The 25,434-nt window shown below is 50.9% G+C and overlaps 1 protein-coding gene across 3 annotated transcripts in view; it reads left to right on the plus strand.

Annotated features, from left to right (window-relative positions):
• Positions 1-3,031: 3,031 nt before the first annotated feature.
• The window catches only part of BNC1 (basonuclin zinc finger protein 1), a 39,763-nt gene continuing 17,360 nt past the window's right edge, over positions 3,032-25,434 (plus strand). Inside the window, exons 1-3 of one of the 3 annotated variants that reach the window (XM_059678287.1) lie at positions 3,032-3,166; positions 22,466-22,565; positions 24,943-25,178. In XM_059678287.1, coding sequence (XP_059534270.1) covers positions 3,158-3,166; positions 22,466-22,565; positions 24,943-25,178 — 345 coding nt within the window. In that variant the 5' untranslated portion in view covers positions 3,032-3,157. Of the gene's footprint in view, positions 3,167-6,158; positions 6,432-22,465; positions 22,566-24,942; positions 25,179-25,434 lie in introns of those variants that run through there. The other 2 variants (XM_059678285.1, XM_059678286.1) reach the window with 2 other exon arrangements.

Raw genomic sequence — 25,434 nt, forward strand, 5'->3', positions numbered from 1 at the left:
TTTTGGGGTATTCGTTTATTTATTTATTTAATTTCAGAGAGGAAGGGCGAGGGAGCGAGCGATAGAAAGATCAATGATGAGAGAGAACCATTGATCGGTTGCCTCCTGCAGGCCCCCTACTGGGGATCAAGCCCACACTCCGGTCATGTTCCCTTGACCAGAATTGAACCTGGGACCCTTCAGTCCACAGGCTGACGCTCTATCCACTGATCCACACCAGCTGGGGCTTGGTGTATTTATAATATGCATGTTGTGGCTACTCAATAATACTATGACCAAGACATCTTCTGGTAACAAATGTAAATTAATTTTAAAAAATCAGTTTCACGTGCAGCAGTAAGGGAGGGAGGACAGCCATGTTTGCAGAACAGACTATCTTACTAGTATTTAGCCCAGGGGTGGGCAAACTTTTTGACTCGAGGGCCACAATGGGTTCTTAAACTGGACCGGAGGGCCGGAACAAAAGCATGGATGGAGTGTTTGTGTGAACTAATATAAATTCAAAGTAAACATCATGACATAAAAGGGTACAGTCTTTTTTTTTTTTTTTTAGTTTTATTCATTTCAAACGGGCCGAATCGGGCCCGCCGGCCATAGTTTGCCCACAGCTGATTTAGCCCAATCTGCCTGGGGACAGTTACATACCTCCTTCGAAAGGTGATGAGGACAGGAAGGCCAAGAAAGCTGACTTCCTCAGCCAGTTTCCAATCGCTGGGAACCGGCTATACCCAGGTCACTCTTAACTCCCAAACCTGAGCTTTGTCGGCCACAACTCACAGCACAGAAGCCACTAAGGTGACCGGTGACCGCAGACATTAGGATAAGGACACATCAGAACCAGGCCAGAGAATGCAATCAGCACCGTAAGAGAGGCAGATGCAAGTGCTTGGGGATCAGAAGAGGGCAAAAGCACATCGAGTGGAGAGCTGGTGGGCGGTATCCCGGAAGGCTTCAGGGAAGAGGTGACATCCGAGAAAAACTTGGAAGGAAGCGTGGTGTTACAACAGGCAGAGAAAAGAGGAGGAACAGAGGGAGGTTGGCACCAGCTGGATCAGTGGTTCCCAACCTTTTTTTGGCCGTGCCCCACCTTAGCATCTCTAACATCCTGACACCCCCCCCCACCCTGTGACATATAATTCTTATTATTCAAAAAGTGAACTCCTATTCATGAGGAAGCCTAAAAGGCCATTAATTTGGTCTAAACACGCTTCCAAAGAACATGGCATCCATGAAAGAGAAAAATAAAAGAACGAAAGGACAGTTGATGTTCTGAGGAAATAATCACCAAGAAATCGTTTTTAAAAATAGTAATGTGAAGTGATATGGAAAAATAGCAAATAAAGTTTCAAAACACAGGATAGAGAACTGAAATGCACAAATATGTCACCATATACTTACTAGAGGCCCGATGCATGCAATTCGTGCAAGAGTAGGCCTTTTTTCCCCCCGGCTGCCGGCACCGGCTTCCCTCACAGGTCAGGAAGGACATCTGGTCTAATTAGCATATTACGCTTTTATTATTATAGAACTAGAGGCCCAATGCACGAAATTTGTACAAGGGGCTCAGCCCTCACAGCCCCGGCTTCGTCCAGAAGGTCATCCGGAAGGTTGTTTGGCTGTCTGGTCTAATTAGCATATCATGCTTTTATTATTATAGATACACTGTATACTAGTAGAAGGCCCCTAGAACCATAATAAATGAGAAAAATCCACTGTTAATAACCCATTCCCGACTTGCCCCCCTATGGGGCGTGTGCCCCACGTTGGGAACCACCGAGCTAGATGGAAGGTAGGCAGCTGGGGTTTGGAATTCACCAAGCAAAGCTTCCTAAGTACATTAGCCACGTGAAAAAAATAACTCTTCCCAACTCCTGTCAGGCAGGGCCGAGTCCCTCGCAAGGGGCCAGGCAACCTCATGCCTGCCAGAGAGGCACAGGTGCTGCAGACCCAGGACAGTCACCTGGCCCCAATGTCCTGCACGTGTCCTGCCTGTGGAAGGGCAGCAGGGCCCCGCTGGACCTCACGAAGGCGCCTCCCTACCCCCCCAGACCCCTACCCCCAGATAGCCACTCTTCCACATGCACCCTTTTCTCTCCTTTTTCTCCTCTTCCTCCCAGAGGCCTGCATCTCCCCTAGCCTGAACCAGGCATTGTCTGACTGCAACTCCCTTTTCCTTCCATCTCCCACCATCCCCCTCAACCTCAGCTTGTAGAAGGCAAGGCTCTGTTTCACCAGCAGCAAGGTGGGTGGGTGGGTGGGTGGTAAAAATCGGGGAGGAGGCAGCAGGAGCCCCCAAGTCCAGCCTTCAGAGAGCACCCCTCTAGGGAACTGCGTTTCCATGAGGTTCTGCGTCCGCCCGCCCGCCCGCCCACCCCGGTCCTGCTGGCAGCTGCGGCCCATCTCCGTCAGCTCCCGGGGGTCAAGGAAGCCGCTGGCTCCTCGGGGCAGGCCCTCCTCGCCATGTGCTCAGCGCGGGCGCTTGGCGTTTGCACATTGAATTTCATCTCATCCCCGGCACCCCGTAAGAGGGGTGAAAACCTGACCCCGTTTACAGCCGAGCACGCGAGGTGCAGGGAGCAAGCCCCTCGCCCTGGGAGCGCGGGGCAGCCGGGGCGGTGACCTCTCGCGGCCACCGCGGGGCAGGGGGCTCGCGGGGGTTCTCGGCAGAGCCTACGGCGCCCCTGCTCCCCGTCGGGGACAGGACCCACGCGGCCTCTGCGATGCAGCTCCCGAGGGCGCCCCGGGGGAGGCGGGCGGCGGCCCCGCCGAGCGAGACGGCAGCCAGCGAACTTCAGAGCGCGAGGCAGACGCGGACACGTCTGTGTCTCCCGACAAGTGCCTTCAAGCCCGGCGGGGCAGACACCTCCGCGCCGGCCGCCGGCGAGGTCTCCGCGGGCTCAGCGCGTCCGCGGGCGGCCCCGGCGGGCGGCGGGCTCCCCGGGCGGGGGACGGGCGGCCGGCGCGGGGGAGGGGCGGGGAGGGGACCGCGCGGGAGGAGGCCCCCACCGGGCGCAGGGGGCGGGCGGGGAGGGGAGGGGAGCCGCCCACTTCGCCGCGTCGCCCCGACGGCCGGAGCTTGGCTGCGGCGGCGCCCGCCGAGCCGGGGCGGACGCGGGCCGGGACGCGCGTGGGGAGCCGGGCTCCGGGCGGCCGCAGGATGGCGGAGGTAAGCGGGGCGCCCTGTGCGCGGGGGGGCCCGCAGCGCCGCTCGGACCCGGGCCCCGTCGGCGCCGGGGGCGCGCCCCGGCCGCCTCCGAGGCCACCTGCGCCGCGCGAGGGGGGTCCCCGCGGCCGCAGGACGGCGCGGCGGGTGGGAAGCGCGGGCCGGCGAAGCGCGTCAGGCCGCCCCTTCCCTCGGCGCCGCGGCCCCGACCGAGCGCGCCCGCCCCGGCGTCCCCGCAGCCCTCGGCTGGCGGGCGGAAGCGCCGCTGGTCCCTGGGCTGGGTTTCCGTGGAGAGCGGGGGGCCGTGGAGAGCGCGGGGCCCGGCGGGCGGCAGTGACCCGGGGCCCGCCGCGCTCGGGGACGCATCTGCAGTGGAAACGCGCGCACCAGGTGCCGGCGGGCGGGGCGGGGGCGTCCGGGGCGCACAGCGTCTCCTCGGCCGAGCGCGGGGCCCGGGACGCAGCGGAGGGGGCGGGGGGCGCGCGGGGAAAAGCCGGGGGCGCGTCTCCCCGCCTCGGGACGGGGCACCTGCGGGGACCCCGGGGACCGGGCGGCCGGGCTGCGCCCTGGGGAACGCGGCGGGCGGCGTCGGGTGCCTGCGGCCGGCCGGCGGGGCGAGCGGCGCGGGCGGGGGAGGCCGCTGCGTGTCCCCGCGGGGCCCCCCGGCCGTGCCCGAGAGGCTGGGGATTTGTCATCCAGATGTGACAAGATCGCGGAGAGGCGAGGGCAGGAGGAGATCTGATACTCATCAGTGCATAGCTCGGAGCCAAACTTTCTCCGACGCGGTGTAGGAACATGTTCTTCTCATTTAAGGCATCTCTTTGTGGCTGCGCGGCTGCCACCGGCCTGACTTTGACAGCGCCATGGAATGCCCGCGAACAGCCTTAATTGTGGGAGTGAAATGCTGTGTGCTTGGGGGGTGGGCGGGAGGGAGGGGGGAGGATCGGACCCCCTTAAGGTTCAGTAATGTCCCCCGGTTTTATGGCCGCGAGCTCCCCGCGCGCCTCTGAAGGACAGGGCGTTTAAATCAGGCCAGACGCCTGGTCGCAGCCAGGCCTCTGCTGTTAACACTTAAGGGGCCTGCAAGAGGCCCCACTGGTGTCCTGGGAACCCCTGTCAGAGGGTGTGAGTGTGTGTAGGGGAAACATGTGTTACTACAGCTTGGGGTCCGCAGAGCAGATCTAGCAACAGTTTTTTTTTTAAAAAAAAAAAAAATTGATTTCTTCTCATCAAAGCGACCAAGATTCTGGTTTGACCATAAGTGAATTGAAAAACAGCATTTGGCAGGCCCCCCCCCCCCTCGCGTGATGTTTTATTCCTTGTTTATTGTTTTAAGTCACCAGTGGATTTCGGGGGATCTTTCCGCGAGATTTCTTGGACCCTTCGCTTGCAAATAGGTGTTGAAATTTTGGCGCAAGGATAGATGTACTGGCTGTTCAATGGTCCCTTCCCAGATCTGTTGATACACGTTAGTAAAACATCGTTAACATCGGATGTGTCAAAATGACGCCACACTAAAGAGCATTCCTTCGGGCGTTATTAATTGTCCGGGATTTGATTTTTTTTTGCTTTAAATATAGGTGTGAAAACAGGGCCACCACTTTGGCTACGTGTGGGTTTTGATAAATAACTTCGTCCTTTCGGGCAAAGAACAAGATGTGAGTCATCATTTGATTTCTCGTCCAATAGGTTTGCCAACTTTAATTTCACCCCCCCCCCAAAAAAAAAAAAAGTATTACCGTTTCCACTCAGCTATCCGTTGAACACGTTCCTGTTAGAGGGGAACGCCGGAAAGAGGTGGTGAAATCTTCACTTAGCACCACCGCTGTTTCTGCTCCGGGAACTCCTAATGACGTCCAGACACCTGTGTCGTTTAATTTGGGATATCATCTGTACCCAAAGCCTAGGAAAGGGTTGAGCAACATGCTGCTTCTTCGGGCAGAGAGAAAGCGATTCGTGTGACGTGCGAGTTTGGCTGTGAAAACATGGCCCGTTTGCTCTGGTTCGAGTTCCGAGGCAGCGTGGGCTAATTGCCATGCAAGCGTAAGCTTTCCAGACACGGTTTTTTTTTTATTATTATTATTTTACATCTTTCCCACGCGGCCCAGGCCCAGGCCCATATTCTGTACCCCAGAATCAGCAGCGTGGAAAGAAGGGGCATCCAGCCTATTGGGCGAGGAAAGCCGTATAGATTCTCCCTGTGGGATAGGTAGTAATTGTGCTTTAAGGACGCACTCCTCGTTTATGAATGCTTCGGGATAAATATAAATGGGAAAACGATTTTAAAGTTCGGTTTTGGCAGTAAAACCAAGCCGCAGTGTACGGGGTGCGGGGCCCGGGTGTCTTTTCAGCTTCTGGTACGTGCTTTAGAAGTTATTTTGACAGTGGCCATTAAAGAGTTGCCCCGAAGGTTCCACGAGGTAAATTACTTGCAGGAGGAGCGAGAGCGTTACCGCAGGGTGAGTTTTCACCTCCACAGATGTCACTGAGAGTGAGTTACTTTCCTCAAAAAAAACAAAACAAAACAAAAAAAAAACAGCCCTGTTGAAAAAGAATTAGAAACCCCCTCGCTAAGGTGAGAACTCAGCACTGAATTCTCATCCCTTTTTTATATCTAACGTCAACACTTAGGGAGTCAGTACATTTTTTTTTTTTTAACATTACCTTATTCCAGGTAGCTTACTACGGGTTTTAAATTCTGTTGGTGGAGATATTCTATTTTTCCTGACTTGCCTCAGAGATTTCAAGATAACTGGGTTCCGCACAGAATGGGGCATCTGGAAGGATTTTAGTCTTTTTTTTTTTTTTTTTTTTTTTGCCTTTTCAATCGGTTTCTACCTGAAAACCTTGCTTCCTCTTATCTTGTCATGCTTTGAAGCCCTTTTTCCTAATTCTGGAAATTCCAAGATTCCAGTGTGGCCCCATTCCTCTACCCAGCCATATGCCTATTTTATCCTAAAAGGGGTGGCTGGGGGAGGGGGGGGCAGGGGGGAGCAGTGTGGTACCGTGAGGTCTAAACAGAGCAGGCCTGTTTCGCCAGAGTCCAATTTGGTGCCTTGTCAGGCTTGGCAGCACACGGGCTATGGCTGTTGCCGTCCACACATGGACTCATTGCTATAAACCAGCCCTAATGATGTATCGCAGGAGGGCTCTGCCTGGGGGGATGATAATTCCACTGAGCTCATGTGAGAGAAAGGAGAGACGGAGAAATAAGACGTCGCGAGGGCCAGGTCCACGCAGCGTCTGTCGAAGGAAATGGTTGTCCCAGGTAAATTGTAGTTCAGGCTGCTAACACCCACCCCACCCCCCATCCAGCCCTCGTACACTTACATTAAATTGTCTCCTCTTACAGATGATTTTCTGTGGTCTTGCCATGCACTCTAACAAACATGGAAGTTATTTCCCAGCTCTCCACCAGCTTCCAGAAGCATTGGCCTTCTCCTCTAACCCTCTGATTGTTTCTTGTCGTCCTCATTTGTGAAGGTAGAATTTTTATCGGGCCATGCTGATACTTCCTGGTACACCATACTGGCTTTGAAGGCAGTGATCAAGGACAGCGTAATTAACTGTCTGGTCTTTCCTTTTTAAAGACTTTTTTATTTTGAACATCTAGGGTGGTGTTTTGGGTTGGGTTTTTTTTGGTTTTTTTTACACTTAGTTTTTTAAATCTAGTTCTCATTAAATGCCTCAAAGAAACGTTTGCAAAATTGTACTGGGAAATGCTCACGATTTCATCGTTCCTTGGCGGCGGCAGCAATAGTGAGGTTGCGTTGCTTGTGTAACTGGCCACCTCAGTTAAAATTACCCTTAGGAGTAAAAAACAGAAATTTATCCTAAAGGGTAAATAAATGTCTTTTTTGTTTTCTTTCTGTTTCTCCCCTGCTCCTCCCAAGCTGAGGGTTGTGTTCAGACATTCGCTACATGTGTAGTTAGCGTCCTTCTGTTTTCTGTTATCAAAGGTTTCTGAAGATGACCCCCTCAAGTCTCCCAAACGTAGGTTACAGCAGAAAGCAATGTATTTGTGTCCCCTACTTCTCTATAGTTTTTGTTCTCGTTATTGTTAGTTCGTTTTTCAAAAACAAAGACTGGGTTGGGTTTCTAAGGTGATATCTGCCTGTTTTTCTACGTTTTCTATTTTTCTGTGTGTAGAACTAATAATGTTAAGGCGGGGGGGGGGAAGGCACAGCTGTTAAATTATTTTGGCACCCCGTTCAGACTTTGATTTATAGAGATCAAAGAACACGCGTTCCCCAGTCACCTCCTTTGAACCGAGCAGCCAGAGAACATCGCGGCGTGTGTCACGCACACTTTCTGCTCCCAGGTAGACTTGGCCCGACATCTGTCCCGAGCTCTCCCTCCCACCCGACCTTGCCGTGCCTTCGGTCTTTTTTGACTGGTCTCTCTCTTTTCATCCAACTCGTTCAGAACCCTCATGGCTTCATGACCCAACACAGAGACTGCCGGCTGCCCATTGGACGGCCCACCCCCGCCCCCTCCCCAGGTAGCCTGTCTAGGGGGGGCTCTCGCCGCCTGGGACAGATCTGGGCTCTGTGGCCCGGCCTCCTGGGCTTGAGACACATGTCCAGGGTGAGCCTTCTTTGTGCCTCCGGCTGGTATTTCCTGCAAACGCTGCCGGGAGCGTGCCTGCTGCCTCCTGGACGGAGCGTCCTCCCTCTGTGTTTGCTATCAACACTCGAAAAGAAGCCCTAGCCGGTTTGGCTCGGTGGATCGTGCATCAGACCGCGGACCAAAGGGTCCTGGGTTCGATTCCGGTCAAGGGCACGGACCTCAGTTGCAGGCTCCTTCCGGGCCCGGGTCCTGGTCGGGGCTTGTGCAGGAGGCAACCAATCGAGGTGTTTCTCTCACAGCGATGTTTCTCTCTGTCTTTCCCTCCCTCTTTCACTCTCTCTAAAAGTCAATGGAAAAACATCCTTGGGTGAGGATTAACAAAAAAAAAGAAAGAAGAAAGAAAAAATGTTGGAGAGGGGGAATTTTTATTTGTTTTATTTATTTCACTTTTTATTAGAGAGAATTTAAAGCAAAATGAGAGTAGTTTAATGGAGTTTAGTGATAGGTGCTTGGGGAGTCAACAGTGATCAACTTTGGACCAATCCCATTCATCCATCCCCCCCCCTACCCATTCCCCCACCATTACCAACACTGGAGTACATTGAGGCAAATCCTGGACATGATATAATTTCTTTTTTTTAAATATATATTTGTATTGATTTCAGAGAGGAAGGGAGAGGTAGAGAGTGATAGAAACATCAATGAAGAGAGAAAACCATTGATCAGCTGCCTCCTGCACGTCCCTCACTGGGATCAAGCCCACAAGCCGGGCATATGCCCGAGACCAGAGTCGAACCCGGGACCCTTCAGTCCGCAGGCCAGTGTTCTCTATCCACTGAGCCAAAACGGGTAGGGTGACATCATATAATTTTATTCATTAATGTTCTAATACATAGCTCTAAAAGAAAAGCCTTTTGTAAGAGACAAAAGCAATATCACCATATAACACCTAAAAAATTAACAACTCTTTAATGTCATTAAATTTCTACTATTCAGATGTCTTTGATTAGCTTGTAAACTTGATATTGCCGTTGGTTGGTTCAAATCAAGATCCAATAAGGTCCATGTGTTGTCTCTCTTTTTAAAATATATATATATTTTTTTAATTGATTTCAGAGAGGAAGGGAGAGGGAGAGAGAGGTGGAAACATCAATGATGAGAGAGAATCATTGATCGGCTGCCTCCTGCACGCCCCCTACTGGGGATCGAGCCCGCAACCCAGGCATGTGCCCTTGGCCAGAATCAAACCTGGGACCCTTCAGTCCCCAGGCTGACGCTCTATCCACTGAGCCAAACCAGCCAGGGTGTATGTTGTCTCTCTTAACCTGTAGACTTACACTTTACTTTTTTCCTTGCAATGTATCTGTTGAAAAAGCTGGGCTGTTTGTCCTGTCGAATGGCTCCCACTCTGCGTTTTGCTTCCTTGTGATATCATTTCAACATTCCTCTATCATCCCCTGTATTTTCTGTGCACGGGAGTTGACCAAGAGGCTTCGTCTAATTCAGATTTCAACATATTTGGCAAGAACAGCCCGTGTGTAATGGGTATATCCTTCCATCCCAAGGCAAATGAGCTGGTTGTCATCTTTTTAATTAGGAGTTGAAGAATGCTGACATTCGAATTCTTTCTTTATTTATCACTGGAATACTTCTGTAAAGAGAATCTTGGTCTCACCAGTGATTTGGTTGTGCTTGAAGGACAGTTTGTATATAAAAAAAAAGGAATACACACTTGAGTCTTTCCCTTTGTTTACCAGGTTTGTGTTTATTTTTTAAATATGTTTTTATTGATTTCAGCGAGGAAGGGAAAGGGAGAGAGAGAGAGAGAGAAACATCAATGATGAGAGAGAATCATTGATCGGCCGCCTCCTGCACGCCCTCTACTGGGGATGGAGCCCACAAACTGGGCATGTGCCCTTGACCAAAATCGAACCCGGGACCCTTCAGTCCATAGGCCGATGCTCTATCCACTGAGCCACACCGGCTGGGGCTGTTTACCAGTTTGGGGAATAATCCGTTGGTTCCCTAGCATCTGCAAAGGTGACCGGCGAGTTCTGCGTTTATTTTCAGGATCTTTTGAATGGCTAGATCTTAATATAGTGAAGGACTCACACTGATTTTTGACAAATCGCATCGTCTGCCCAGCTATTCTCTGCCCTATCAGATTGTATGACTTGTCTTCCCCCTATTGCTCCCCAAGAGCAGACACGGGGGGTAGTTCCTCATCTTGGTACCCCCGGTTACCAGTACACAGTGGATGCCTTAAGCACAAGCAAACAAAAACAGCCCAAAAACCCAGTGTGTTAAATAAATGGGCATCGCTTTGTCCAACGACTGATGGAAGATGATGGCATGAGATGGACATCTGGTCCGAGTGTTTCTCCGGGAGGGTCTCAGGGCGGTGCTGGGAGGAGCAGGAAAGCTGCCTCACACACAGACGGGCCTCATGGGTGTTCTTCTCTCTTCACCCCGGTTGCCCGGAGACATCTGGCAAATCGTGGTGCTGTTTCCAGAATCCTCGCTGTACCTCTGTGGGTTTGCATGTGTTAAGAAAAACAGTAGAGCACTGGCTGGTTTGGCTCAGTGGATAGAGCGTCGGCCTGGGGACTGAAGGATCCCGGGTTCGATTCCGGTCAAGGGCACATGCTGGGTTGCAGTCTCGATCCCTGGTAGGGGGCCTGCAGGAGGCAGCCGATGGATGATGCTCTCTCATCATTGATGTTTCTATCTCTCTCCCTCTCCTTTCCTTTCTGAAATCAATAAAAAAATATTTTTAAAAGCCCTAGCTGGCTTGGCTCAGTGGATAAAGTGTAAGCCTGTGGACTGAAGGGTTGGGGGTTTGAGTCTAGTCAAGGGCACATGCCTGGGTTGCAGGCTCAATCCCCAGTAGGGGGCGTGCAGGAGGCAGCCGATCAATGATTCTCTCTCATCATTGATGTGTGTGTGTGTCTCTCTCTCTCTTCCTCTCTGAAATCAATAAAAATATATTTTTAAAAATTTTTAAATAGAAAAATGGTAGAAAACTTAAAAAATAAAAAAAGTTAGAGAAAAATTAAAGGGCAGAAGGTATGGAGCGCCCCCCCACCCGCCCCGCAAAAAAAAAAAATCTGGTTTTAATAAGAGACGTGAGAAGTACAAACTGTGGGAAAGTGGCAGAGCAGCCGCAAAGAGCAGTTGGGCAGAGATCTCCCGCCCTTGAACGATAGGGTTTCCTGAACCAGAGAGGCTAGATCTGCAGCCACAGAGCGGGAGTGACCATTTCATTGTCGGTGAAGAGAAACCAAGCCCTCTCCCCACAGGCTAAGGTGGGACAGCTGCTTCAGAAGCTACCCTTGTACTAGTATTATAAATTGGCAGTTTTTCCCCCCCGGAACTCAAATATATTAACAGCAATTGTCTATATCAGGGGTGGGCAACCTTTTTGTGAGTGCGCGCCAAAACCAGCAAAATCTCTGACTCAAAATTCTTCTGCGTGCCAACCCTAATTTTTTGAGAACATGTTAGGCCTACCTGATATCTCTTAAGGTGTACGTATGTGAAGAACCTTGAAGAAATAATAAAATTCATTCAAGCGACAAACACACAGTAGATGATAATGAAAAAATACATTTATTTTTTAATGTATACATGTACACTGATAGTCCGACAGAAAACTTTATGACTCCGTTTGATATTATCAGTGGGACTTTTGCTGCTGCATCACTGATGACAGAGATTTTACATCAGGCTTATATTTCGTGACCTTCAGAGATATGCACACGCTACTACTTTCATCCGTCAGGCTACTACTATTATGAGACTTAACGAAATTCATCACTGAGAACAAAGATTCGCAAGCGTATGTGGATGAAACCAAAACACTGGTCGGATCTAGGAAGGCAGGGAGAGTTAAGGCAGAGGCATAGAAATCGCTCTTCCCCTCTCTCATCCATCCATGTCTATGGTCTTTACGATAACTTGTTATGTAAAATTATTTATGTATCTAAGGTGCACCTACACTGAATTTATCTGAAAAATAAAAAAAGTCGATATTAAGAAAAAAATTGTAAATGGAAGATTATAAGAGAGGGTTTCGCCTGCCAGCAAAAGTTACTGGCGTGCCATGCTTGGCACGCGTGCCAGGGGTTGCCCACCCCTGGTCTATATTTAACATTTTAAACATACAACTTGGGAAAACCTGAAGCACTTTCATCCTAAAGCTCGATGACTTATAAACAGCGATACCGTACGTGAGTTAGCAGGCTGGGTCCCTTGATTTCAGGTCGGGAAATTATGGTTCTTACCCCCGAGAATCGGGCACAGCCTTAGGACCTCACACTGAAGAGAGGGCCGCACACTCTGAACGTAGCCCTGGTGGTCTTGCTGGTTAGCCATTTTTCACATGCTTTTTATGCGGTCCCCTCCGTGGTCCGTAAGATCCGCGTGCGACTTAGGAAATGGATTTGTCTGCGAGTGAAAGGGCTCCTAAATAAGGCACCATCCTTTCTGCTCGGCCGTCCTCAGGGCCTGACTTCAGGGTTGCCTCGTGGTTGCAAACTGGCCTCTGCCGTCCAGCCATCACGCCCGTGTTCCCAGGAGGGAGAGCAAAGAAGGCCTTCAGCTCGGCCGCCTCCAGTGTCCGAGGAGCTTTCTGTAAAACTCCACCACAACTTTGCATTCCACTGGCCCAGTGCCTGACCACCTAGCCGCCAAAGGAGATGTGGAAATGGAGGTTCTCTTACCAGGCAGATTGGGCAGAAGGACATCGAGTGGGCATCTATGATTAGTAAGCATGGTGCAGCTCTCTCCTTGGTCCATTCATTATTCTCTTAAATAATACCAGTGAGCCCTAGCCAGTTTGGCTCAGTGGATAGAGCGTTGGCCTGCAGACTGGGGCGGGGAGGGGGGTCCCCAGGATCGATTCGGGGGCGGGGGGACGGTCCCAAGTTCGATTCCGGTCAGGGGCACATGCCTTGGTTGCAGGCTCCTCCCTAGCCAGGAGCCTGTGTTTAGAACTAATAATTTTAAGGGGTCCCAGAGGATGGCCAGGACCCTGGTTGCAGGTGGTAACCAATCGATGTGTTTCTCTCACATCGATGTTTCTCTCTGTCTTTCCCTCTCCCTTCCACTCTCCCTAAAAGTCAATGGAAAGATATCCTCGGGTCAGGATTAACAAAAATAAAAATAAACATAATACCAGTGAAAGGTTTACAAAGTCTCAGGCCCAGGGTCCGCGACTAGGTGTTGGGTTTTGTTTTTTTGTTTGTTTTTCAACATATTTTTTTTTATTGGTTTCAGAGAGGGAGGGAGAGGGAGAGAGAGAGAGAAACATCAATGATGAGAGAGAATCATCGATCGACTGCCTCCTGTACGCCCCCCTACTGGGGATGGAAACCGAAACCCGGGCTTGTGCTCTTGATTAGAATCGAACCCGGGACCCTTCAGTCTGCAGGCGGACGGACGCTCTGTCCACTGAGCCAAACCAGCCGGGGCTAGGGGTTGGTTTTGAGTTTCCTTTTGTTGCCTCTCGCAGGGATGATTCATGGTGAAGCAGCTTTTATGGAGGTCTTACCGTCAGTGTTGTTGGTAGCTCCGTCTGTGCAGAGTCAGACCCCCTGAGCCCAGCGGACCTAAGAACCCACTTGTCAGAAGCCTGGCAGGAACAGCAGTCTTCCTGGGCTAATTGGCCTTTTCAACTCTCCGTCTGTAAATTCTCATTAACGTGCCTTAGGGGCCTCGGAGGGAGGCGGGCGCAGGTAGGCAGCCCACTTTATGGTCAGAGGCTCCCAGTCAGGGAGCTGGAGCTTGTAGGGCTTAGCAGGAAGTAAGACATACGTCGCCGGAGGCCAGTTGTAAATTTTACTACCTCCCGGTGTAGGATGCTCAGTATGCTGGGGGCAGAGGGAGGCGGTGGGGGGGGGTCGCTCAGGTTCCCCAGCTCCGCATCCGGAGGTGTCATTTTAATAGGCAAATCCTATGAATTTTGTACCTTTAGACTTAGAATCAAACCCATACTCCTTGGTTTGCCCCACAGTCCTGTGCAGAGCGGTCTCGTCACCTCTCTGGCCCCCCTTTCCTGCCATTAACGTTACTAACGCCGCTCCGGCTGGCTACACTGGCGCCCTTTTCTGTGCCATGAAGACTCTCACCCCTTTGTGCCCCAGGGCCTTTGCACTTGCTATGCCCGCTACCTAACACAGTCCCGCTGCCTCCAGTTCTTCTCTGGCTCCTTGCCATCCTCTGGGACTCGGTTTATTTTATTTTTTAATACAGACGGTCCTCAGGTTACGTCGGATCCGACGTACGTCGTTTCGTGGTTACGTCACCATCTCCCGTTTATTTATATACTAGGGGCCCGGTGCACGAAATTCGTGCACTGGGTGTGGGGCGGGGGGGAGTGTCCCTCAGCCCAGCCTGCCCCCTCTCACATACTGGGAGCCCTCAGGCGTTGACCCCCATCACCCTCCAATCGCAGGATCGGCCCCTTGCCCAGGCCTGACGCCTCTGGCCTAGGCGTCCGGCCCGGGCAGCGGGGACCTGCAGCTGCAGCGGCCCCACGATCGTGGGCTTCGCTTTAGGCCCAGGCAAGGGACCCCTAGCTCCTGGGACTGCCAGCTTCGACCGTGCCCAGCTCCCATCACTGGCTCCACCCCTACTTCCTGCTATCACTGGCCAGGGCGGAAAAGGCACCTGATTCTCCGATCATGGCTGGGGGGCAGGGCCAAGGCGGCTCCAGGGCCGCCTTGGCCCTGCCCCCCAGCTCTTAGCTCCCCCCTGGTTTCCGATCACTGTCAGTGGCAGGGGGCTTCTTCCTGCTTTCCCTTTCGCCTCCCTGCATTGTGCCTACATATGCAAATTAACCACCATCTTGTTGGCAGTTAATTTGCATATAGCCCTGATTAGCCAATGAAAAGGGTATCGTCGTACGCCAATTACCATTTTTCTCTTTTATTAGTGTAGATTAAAAGAAAGTTCCGTCATTTTGACGTATGTACATATGTGCTTTATGTTTTTTATTATTAACCACAAGTAAAGGACAGGAATTGTTATCTTTCTTGTAATTTTTTTTTTTACTGTTTCACTTCATGACTGCTGTGTATGTGCTCCCTGTGAGTGAGGTAGGTGCTTATGTAGGTGGGTTCCGACTTGCGGCAAAAATCACGTTATGTCACGCCATAGGAACAGATCTCTGACGTAACCCGAAGACCTACTGTGTATCTTTATTGATTTCAGAGAGGAAGGGAGAGAGAGAGAAACCTCAGTGATGAAAGAGAATCATTGATCAGCTGCCTCCTGCAGGCCCCCTACTGGGGATCAAGCCCACAACCCGGGCATGTGCCCTTCACAGGAATCGAACCCAGGACCCTTCAGTCCGCAGGCTAACGCTCTATCCACTGAGCACACCGGCCAGGGCTGGGACTCAGCTTAATTGTCACCTCAAAGCCTTTGAGGACGACCCTATCTAACAGGCATGCACTCCTACCTCTACCCCTCCATGCCTCCAGTAAAATCGCTAGCTGAGACTTCTGCTCAGCTCCTCCATAGCACTTACCTTATTCCGAAAAGGTATTATTTGTTTACCTGATGATGTTCCGCTCTAGGATATAAGTTCCTTGAAGGCGGGGACCTCATTGGTCTGGTTTAACACTTTAACCCTCAGAGTTTAGAATGTCTAGCTCATCAGTGCTGAGTAAATATTTGGATGGTAATGCCTAACTCTCACAGTTGACGTTGGGATCCAATAAACTCATAAAAATGTAAGTGCAGTTATCATCAAATATGCATAGTTCAAGAAGTCATCTACCCCCAGTGTCCAAATTTGAGACCACCCTGATAGTCCCTAAGTCCCTCAGTTTCCTTGTCTATAAAATGGGAATAGTGCCCTAGCCGGTTTGGCTCAGTGGATAGAGCGTTGGCCTGCGGACTGAAGGGTCCTGGGTTCGATTCCTGTCAAGGGCACATGCCCGGGTTGTGGCCTGATCCCCAGTGGGGAGCGTGCAGGAGGCAGCCCATCAATGCTTCTCTCTCATCGTTGATGTTTCTATCTCTCTCTCCCTCTCCCTTCCTCTCTGAAATCAATAAAAATATATTTTCTAAAAATGGGGATGGGAGTACCTACCTCCTGGCTCTTTCCTGCGTTGCTGCACCCACAAGAAATGCTCAGTAAAGCGCCCCAACTGTGTGACCTTGGGCAATGACAACTCTTCCCTACATTTAAGTTTCCTGAGGACAGTTCCCTCCTTGCGGCGATGAAGTGAGGACTAAATGAGACAGCGCCTAACTGAAAGGCCGCCCCGTGGGAGGGCCGATGCGGGAAGGGTAGCTTGTCTCAGAACTGCCCAGCAGGACTCTGCGATGATAGACATGTTCTCACCGCCACTGTCCAGTATCGTGGCCGCCGGCCACCCGTGGCTACCGAGCGCTGGCCATGTGGCTAGTGTGACCAAAGAACCGCATTTTAAATTTGATTTGATTTTAATTAATTTTCATGTCAACAGCCCCACGTGGCTATCCGCCACTGTGTGGGACAGGGCAGAGGAAGTAGCTTGAACCTACAGAGCCGCCTGGCTGTGCATGGTGTGACTTGGTTCCGGACCCAGAGCACAAATGACTCCCCTGACAGGATCAGTGCCATGAATTTGGAAACCCCAAAGGTCCTCTGTAATGTTTCTCTGCCCCCCTTGCATCTAGTTCCCCCAAGAATATCCCCCTGGCCCCAGCTGGTTTGGCTCAGTGGATAGAGCGTCGGCCTGCGGACTGAAGGGTCCCAGGTTCGAGTCCAGTCAAGGGCACATGCCCGGGTTGTGGGCTCAATTCCCAGTAGGGTGCGTGCAGGAGGCAGCGGATCAATGATTCTCTCTCATCATTGATGTTTCTATCTCTTCCTCTCTCTGAAATCAATAAAAAAATATGTTTAGCACTAACTGGTTTTGCTCAGTGGATAGAGCATCGGCCTGCAGACTGAGGGGTCCCAGGTTCAATTCCGGTCAAAGGCATGTACCTTGGTTGCGGGCACATCCCCAGTGCAGGGTGTGCAGGAGGCAGCTGATCGATGTTTCTCTCTCATCGATGTTTCAAACTCTCTATCCCTCTCCCTCTCTAAAATAAATCAATAAAATATATATTTTTTAAATATATGTTTAAAATTTTTTAAAATAAAAAAGGCTATCCCCCTGAATTTATCTTCTACGATATGAAAATATTTACATGTGCTAGAGATGAAACAACTTTGAAGTAGACAGTGTTTATCCTCAAGCTCAGTAACTCAGAGCTCATCAAATGCATGCACTGTCCAGCAGTGGGTGTTGTGTATCTACCCCACTGTGTGTCTGGCGGCCACTGCTGGGAATTCAAGTCAGCACCTTCCCACGCTGAGGGTAGGGTAGGGGTCCCCGGGAGAGGAAGAGAGACCCTCAGACCTACCTAAGAATGAGGGCATAACTTTCCATCTCAAGACTACAAATAACTGAATCGTCCGTCACATACGAGGGGCATCAGGAATTTCTGGGTGAATGAATGAGCAGAGGATAGTTACCAAAAAAAAAAAAACCAAAAAACCAGAATTTCGAACATTGGCTTGTAGCGCATCAAAGCGACTAATAACAATTCAGAAACAGGCTGATTGAAACGAGTGCGGGAAAAGCAATAATCATGCCTTGATGGGTTCGGAATGTTGTAAACATCTGCTGTATGTTTCCGAAGAAAGGTACTTCTATCCAGAGTCCAAAGGAGAGGATGTGAGTTTTAAGAGTTTTCCATTTTGATTTACATGAGTACTTTTCCTCCTGTAATTACAGTGTGTGTGTGTGTGTGTGTGTGTGTGTGTGTGTGTGTGTGTGTGTGTGGTTTGATCTCATTGTAGACGTTTTCATGTGTCTTTAGGGAACAGTGCTACAATTTTATTATGTTGTGGGATTCTGAGCTGGGTGGAAAAACTCGAGGGCCTTATATCAGAAGTTTTCTAAGATACCATCATTCGCCTTTTTAGTCCACAAATAATTCCTCTGAGATTGATTTCCATAGGTTTGTAATGAGCTTTATTAAGCCTCATTCAAATAGGTTCATATAAAACCACATGTTTCTTTTTTTAAAAAAAATATATTTTATTGATTTTTTTTACAGAGAGGAAGGGAGAGGGATAGAGAGTTAGAAACATCGATGAGAGAGAAACACCGATCAGCTGCCTCCTGCACACTCCCCACTGGGGATGTGCCCGCAACCAAGGTACATGCCCTTGACTGGAATCGAACCTGGGACCCTTGAGTCCGCAGGCCGACGCTCTATCCGCTGAGCCAAACTGGTTAAGGCATGAATGTTTCTTATAAAGCAGCATCCATACATTGGAATTGTGGGTAAAACTGCTTAAAATTCTGTCCCCACAGTAGAAACTGCTAAAACTGAATAGTCAGGTTAGGTCAGTGGGTCTCGTCTGGGGGCAGTTTCACCCCCAGGAGCATTTGGAAATGTCTGGAGACATTTTTGGTTTCCACAACTGGGGGAGGGAGGTGTTACTGGGGTACCTGGTGGGTAGCAGCTGGGGAGGCTACTAGATTTCATGTAATGGTTGAGACAACACTCAACCAACTAAGACACACTATGCACAGCCTCCCCCATGATTATTATTCTTATTTTAAATATTTTTATTGATTTCAGAGAGGAAGGGAGAAGGAGAGAGAGAGAAACGTCAGTGATAAGAGAGAATCATTGATGGGCTGCCTCCTGCACACCCCCTACTGGGGATGGAGCCCACAACCCGGGCTTGTGCCCTGACCGGGAATTGAACGGTGACCTCCTGGTTCAAAGGCCAACGCTCAACCACTGAGCCACACCAGCCGGGCGCCTCCCCCATGATTAACATCCCTCACCCAGGTTCATTGTTACAACGATGAACCTCCAATTGACTCGTCACAATCACCCAGCATCTGTAGTTTACCTTAGAGCTTGCTCTCGGTGGTGCCCGTCCTGTAGCTTTGGATAACTGTATGATGCTGTGTATCCATCATTGCAGTATCCTTGGGAGTATTTTCACTGACATTAAAGTCACTCGGCCCGCCTAGTCATGGCGTGTTGGCGAGGAGGGTGGAAACTGGAACCCTCGTGCATTGCTGGTGGGAATGTAAAATGGTCCCACCCCTTTGGACAACCATTGAACCGTTTCTCAAACAGTTACACTGAGAGTGACTAGGTGTTCCAGCAATTCCACCCCTAAGAACATGCCCAAAAGAAATGGAGACACGTGTCCACCATAAACTTGTACCAGGGTTTCTTCGGGGAAGGATGAAAATCAGATTGTGATGAAGGTTGCACTACCCTGTGAATGTACTAAACATCAGTGGCGTGTGTACTTTAAATGGGTGAGTTGTATATGTGAATTACATCTCAATTTAAAGCTGGTTTTAACAAAAGATGAAAACAGACCAAAAAGAATACCACTCTCCCTTCTCTACCACCCATTAGCATTCCCTACCCACCCGTCATCCCGCCTACTCCCCACAATCCCTGGCAGCCACTCGTCTGCTTTCTGCCTCTATGGATTGCCCCTCCCTTTTTAAATATTTATTTATTGATTTCAGAAAGGAAGGGAGAGGGAGAAGGAGAGAGAAACATCAATGATGAGAGAGAATCATTGATCAGCTGCCTCCTGCACGCCCCCTACGGGGATCAAACCTGCAACCCGGGCATGTGCCCTTGATCAGAATCGAACCCGGGACCCTTCAGCCTGCAGGCTGATGCCCTATCTACTGAGCCAAACCAGTTAGAGCTGGATTGGCCTAATCTTGACATTTCTTGTAAATGGAATCGTACAGCCTCCAACTTCTTATACTTCATTTTTTTGTGTACTTCTTTCTTTAGCTTAATGTTTCCAAGATCCACCCATGTGGTAGCATATCTCAGTACTTCATTCTTCCTTATTACCTAACTAGAGGCCCGGTGCACAAATTTGTGCACAGGTTGGGGGGGTCCCTTGGCCTGGCCGGCGCTAGGGGCCAATTGGGGTGGCAGGAGGTTGGCTGTGGGGGTGCACTGACCACCAGGGGGCAGTTCCTGCATTAAGCATCTGCTTCCTGGTGATCAGTGCGCATCATAGCGACCCGTCACTCAGTTGTTCGGTCGTTCGGTCTCTTAGGCTTTCATGTATATATGTAGACTAGAGGCCCAGTGCATGGATTTCGTGCACCAATGGGGTTCCTCATCCTGGCCTTTGCCCTCTCATAATCTGGGACCCCTCGGAGGATGTCGGACTGCCCGAGGGATGTAGTAGTTCAGAAAGCGGCAAGCCGCCAGGGAGGCACCCAGGTCAGTCCAGACACCGCTCCACTCCTGGCCCCGCTGCGCCTGCCACCACTGCCGCTCAGTACCACACTGCCGTGGAGGCAGGAGAGACTCGGACTACCATAGCTACGCTCACCAGCCGTGAGCCCAGCCTCTGGAGCTCATCAATCAGCTGAGAGGCACTCCCGCTGTGGGAGCACACTGACCACCAGGGGGCAGCTCCTGCGTTGAGCGTCTTTCCCTCTGGTGGTCAGTGCGCATCATAGTGACCGGTCAAACGGTCGTTCGGTCATTCGGTCGCTGAGGCTTTCATATATATAAATGGCATCCATGGTATAGATGTCCACACTTTGTTTATCCATTTATCAACTGAAGGACACGGGGGGCTATTTCCACTTTGGGGAGCAAGCGTCTGTGTGGAGAGAGGTTTTCCGGTGTCTTGGGCGCATACCCAGGAGTAAAGTTGCTGGATCCTGTGGTAACTCTTGTGTTTGTGAAACTCTACCAGACTGTTTTCCAAGCTGCCTGCACCATTTACCAGCCCTCCAGCAACTGGATTTTTCAAAAATATTTTTATTGATTTCAGAGAGGAAGGGAGAGGGAGCAGGAGATAGAAACATCAGTGATGAGAGAGAATCATTGATCTGCTGCCTCCTGCACACCCCCTACTGGGGACCGAGCCTGCAACCCGGGCATGTGCCCTTGGCCGGAATCGAACCTGGGACCCTTCAGTCCGCAGGCCGACACTCTGTCCACCGAGCCGAACAGGCCAGGGCAGATGTGGGGCTTTCACACACACACACACACACACACACACACACACACACACACCCCGGGGCCTCCCAAACACGCACACACTCCCCAGGTTCAAGGCTCTCTTGCATCATATGGATTCCACCCAGCAGCTCTTCCCAGGAACCTAGCTGTCAGAGCCCCTGTGAGAGCGTTTTCTCTTTAGTAATAGATTACGTTCTGCAGGCCTCCGTCCCCTTTTGAGGAATTCATCTTAAAAATGTATGGGAAGCTCTGTTGCCGACACCAGACTCTGTTGGCACGCACATCTCTATTTTCTATGTCCGCCATGTGTTTGCACACTCCGCACCCACCCACCACACACGGCACTTCTGACATGCAGCCTGCAGGCGTCCGTGCAGGCCTTGTCCAGCCCGTGTCTGTCTCTGCCAGTCACACAGTCCAGGGATGGGGCTGGGGAGCCGTCCAGCCGGCACATGTCCTCTTATCTAGCCTGGTATTCAGCTACTGCCACATGTTGATGGGGAACAAATTCCACACGTGGGTTTCTCTCCACTCCGATCAATTTCTTTTACTTGTTCCCAGGCAGCCTCCGGGTACATTTCAGCATTGCTGCTCCCGTCACCTAAGAGATTCGGTGAAAATGTGACTCTTTAGTCCTAGCCGGCTTGGCTCAGTGGATCGAGGATCGGCCTGCGGACTGAAGGGTCCCGGGTTCGATTCCAGTCAAGGGCACGTACTTCGGTTGCAGGCTCCACCCCGGCCCGGGCCCTGGTCGGGGCGCATGCAGGAGGCAACCAATCGATGTGTTCCTCTCACATTGATATTTCTCTCTGTCTTTCCCTCTGTCCTCCCTCTAAAAATCAATGGCCTCAGGTGAGGATTAAGAAGAAGAAGAAAAAAAGAGCACTAGCTGGTTTGTCTCAGTGGCTAGAGCGTCAGCCTGCGGACTGAAGGGTCCCTCCCAGCTTTGATTCCGGTCAAGGGCACATGCCCAGGTTGTGGGCTCGATCCCCAGTAGGAGGCGTGCAGGAGGCAGCCACGTGATGATTTTCTCTCATCAATCACTGATGTTACTTTAAAAAATAAATAAATATATATATATATATATATATATATATATATATATATATATATATATATGTATATGTATATATATTGATTTCAGAGAGGAAGGGAGAGGGAGAGAGATAGAAACATCAGTGATAAGAGAATCATTGATCGGCTGCCTCCTGCACGCCCCCGATTGGGCATTGAGCCCACAACCCGGGTACGTGCCCTTCACCAGAATTGAACCCGGGACCCTTCAGTCCACAGGCCAACGCTCTATCCACTGAGCCAAACTGGCTAGGGCATCACTGATGTTTCTATGTCTCCCTCCCAATCCCTTCCTCTTTGAAATCAATTAAAAAAAAAAACATTTTTTTTTAAATGTGACTCTTCTCCCTTTCCATGTCCTTCATAATAACAACCCAGATGTTCCCTCCAACCCCTCATCTTATAACAAGTCCCGATGTTGGTGGCCTATTCTCTCCTGCGGAATGTCTGCGTGAGGTGTGCGCGGTCTCCAGGTCCTCTTTCCAGGGTCCAGTACACGCGCCTGGGCCTGGCACGGAGCGGGCACGCAGTGCTCCAGGAATGCCGCCGAATGCAGGTTTTGTTCTGGACATGCCGTGTGTGTCCCACACACCCCGAACATGCTCAGCGCACCTGTGTTCTCTTTCCCAGGCGATTGGCTGTACTCTGAACTGCAGTTGCCAAAGTTTCAAACCAGGCAAGATCAACCACCGGCAGTGTGAGCAGTGCCGACACGGATGGGTGGCCCACGGTAACTTTACTTCCCTCTAAATAACTCTTACGGTTTTTCAGGAATGGATGGGATATCTAAGAACAGAGCGGAAGGCGAGCACGCCTAAGTTACTGCTGTGTGCCGGGCAACCGCCTAAGTCACAGTGGTTCTCAACCTTCTGGCCCTTTAAATACAGTCCCTCATGTTGTGGTGACCCCAGACCATAAAATTATTTTCGTGGCTACTTCATCGCTGTCATGTTGCTACTGTGATGAATCGTCATGTAAATATCTGATAGGCAGGATGGGCTTAGGCGACCCCTGTGAAAGGGTCGTTCGGCCACCAAAGGGGTCGCGACCCACAGGTTGAGAACCGCTGGCCTAAGAGCTCTAGATATGTCATCTCTTTGATAACAACTCCACATGATACGTGTTTTGTTAGCCCCATTCTAAAGGTGGGCACACTGGTGCCTCACTGCCATCATTTTGAGATGATAGAACTGGTCCGTGCCGTCTAATGCAGTAGCCCTAGCCCAGATAAAATACAGACTTGTTGCGTTAAATTTGAATTTCAGGTAAACAAAAATTAATTTCCTAGCCCGGCTGGTGTGGTTGAGCGTCGACCCCATAAACCAGGAGGTCAGGGTTGGATTCCCAGTCAGGGCACATGCCTGGGTTGCAGGCTCGATCCCCAGTTGGGGGCATGCAGGAGGCAGCTGATCGATGATTCTCATCATTGATGTTCCTATCTCTCTCTCCCTCTCCCTTCCTCTCTGAGGTCAATCCATCAATATTTTTCTTAGTCTAGGCATATCCACTTATTTGGTGTTTATATTCAGATGTAACTGGGCATCCTGTATTTATATTTGCTGAACCTGACCCTACACTAGCCATGGGTGGCTACCAAATTCTTGAAACATGACAAGTGTGACTGCAGAATTGAATTTCCGGTTTTCTTAAATGTTGATGAATTTCTTTTTTGTTTTGTTTTGTTTTTGTTCATCCTCACCCGAGGATATTTTTCCATTGATTTTTAGAGAGAGTGGAAGGGGAGGGAGAGACAGAGAGAAACATCGATGTGAGAGAGACACATCGATTGGTTGCCTTCCCCATGCCCTGGCCAGGGCCAGGGTCAAGCCTGCAACCAACGTATGTGCCCTTGACCGGAATCGAACCTCAGACCCTTCAGTCCGTGGGCTGACATTCTATCCACTGAGCCAGACCTGCTAGGGCATTGTTAATGAACGTAAATCTAAATTTAAGTAGCCATATGGGGCTGATGTCTATCACATCAGACAACATAGGTTTCTTTGGTTTCTTTTTTATTATGTATTTTCAAATATATTTTAAATATATTTTATTGATTTCAGAGAGGAAGGGAAGGGAGAGAGAGATAGAAACATTAGTGATGAGAGAGAATCATTGATCGGCTGCCTCCTGCACGCCCCCGACTGGGCATTGAGCCCACAACCCGGGCATGTGCCCTTGACCGGAATCGAACCCGGGACCCTTCAGTCAGCAGGCCGACGCTCTATCCACTGAGCCCAACCAGTGAGAGCTGGGTTTCCGTGGTTTTATTTGCCAAGTCTGTCAACTAGGGGGTGTCAGGCCCGGGTCTGCTGGACTCCCAAACCCAGGCTCTCACCTGGTGCTTCCCGATTTCCATCCTCTGGGTTAGGCACCTGGGCCTTTGTTTTTACCACCACCACCCCCTTTTTTTGCACTCCCCCTACTTGCAGCTCTGTTCCTCCTCAGGGATGCCACGGGAAAGGGAGGAGAGTCTCGGGCCAGTCCACGTTATAAGTGCCTGTGAAAGCTATTAAGATAATTCATTATTGGTATAGTCTCTTTTTTTTTTCGCTGTTGGAACAGATCGCCGAGAGTTGGCACCAGCCTACTTCCTATGCAGTGTTTCTCTTGAGAGTAGGATCCTGAAAAACGTCATTTCTGCCCTGGCTGGTTTGGCTTAGGGCAGTGGTCGGCAAACCGCGGCTCGCAAGCCACATGCGGCTCTTTGGCCCCTTGAGTGTGGCTCTTCCACAAAATACCGACTTCTGCACGTGGGCCACGAAGTTTCAATCGCCCTGTACGTGCGCGCCCGCACGTGGTATTTTGTGGAAGAGCCACACTCAAGGGGCCAAAGAGCCGCCTGTGGCTCGCGAGCCGCGGTTTGCCAACCACGGGCTTAGGGGATAGAGCGGCGACCTGCAGACTGAAGGGTCCCGGGTTCGAGTCTGGTCAAGGGCACATGCCCGGGTGGCGGGCTCAATCCCCAGTTGGGGGCGTGCAGGAGGCAGCCGATCCATGATTCTCTCTCATCATTGATGTTTCTCTCTCTCTCTCTCCCTCTCTCCCTTCTTCTCTAAAGTCAATAAAAATATATTTTTAAAAAATCGTTCCTTCCTTTGGTTTCCCAGCGCTCAGCAAGCTGAGGATCCCCCCCGTGTATCCCACGAGCCAGGTGGAGATCGTCCAGTCCAACGTGGTGTTTGACATCAGCAGCCTCATGCTCTACGGGACCCAGGCCATCCCCGTGCGCCTGAAGATCCTCCTGGACCGGCTCTTCAGCGTCCTGCAGCAGGACGAGGTCCTGCGGATCCTGCACGCCCTGGACTGGACCCTTCAGGACTACATCCGGGGATACGTGCTGCAGGTGCGGCCAGCGCGCCCCCCTCCTCCGCCAGGGTCTTCTCCCGTCCACTTCCGCGTCCCCGAGGCAGCCCAGGAGCCTCGGGGCGCTACAGCCATTGCGGGCGTCCTTCCCTTTCGTCTTTTTTCTGGCGGCCGAACGCCCTACCCCACCTTCTGGGAGGAATCCAGGGCTTTCCTCAAGATACGTGTGAGCCCTGGCTGGTGTGGCTCAGTGGATAGAGCTTCGGCCTGGGGACTGAAGGGTCCCGGGTTCGATT

The sequence above is a fragment of the Myotis daubentonii genome, chromosome 21 (assembly GCF_963259705.1).
Source record: "Myotis daubentonii chromosome 21, mMyoDau2.1, whole genome shotgun sequence".
Taxonomy (NCBI): domain Eukaryota; kingdom Metazoa; phylum Chordata; class Mammalia; order Chiroptera; family Vespertilionidae; genus Myotis; species Myotis daubentonii.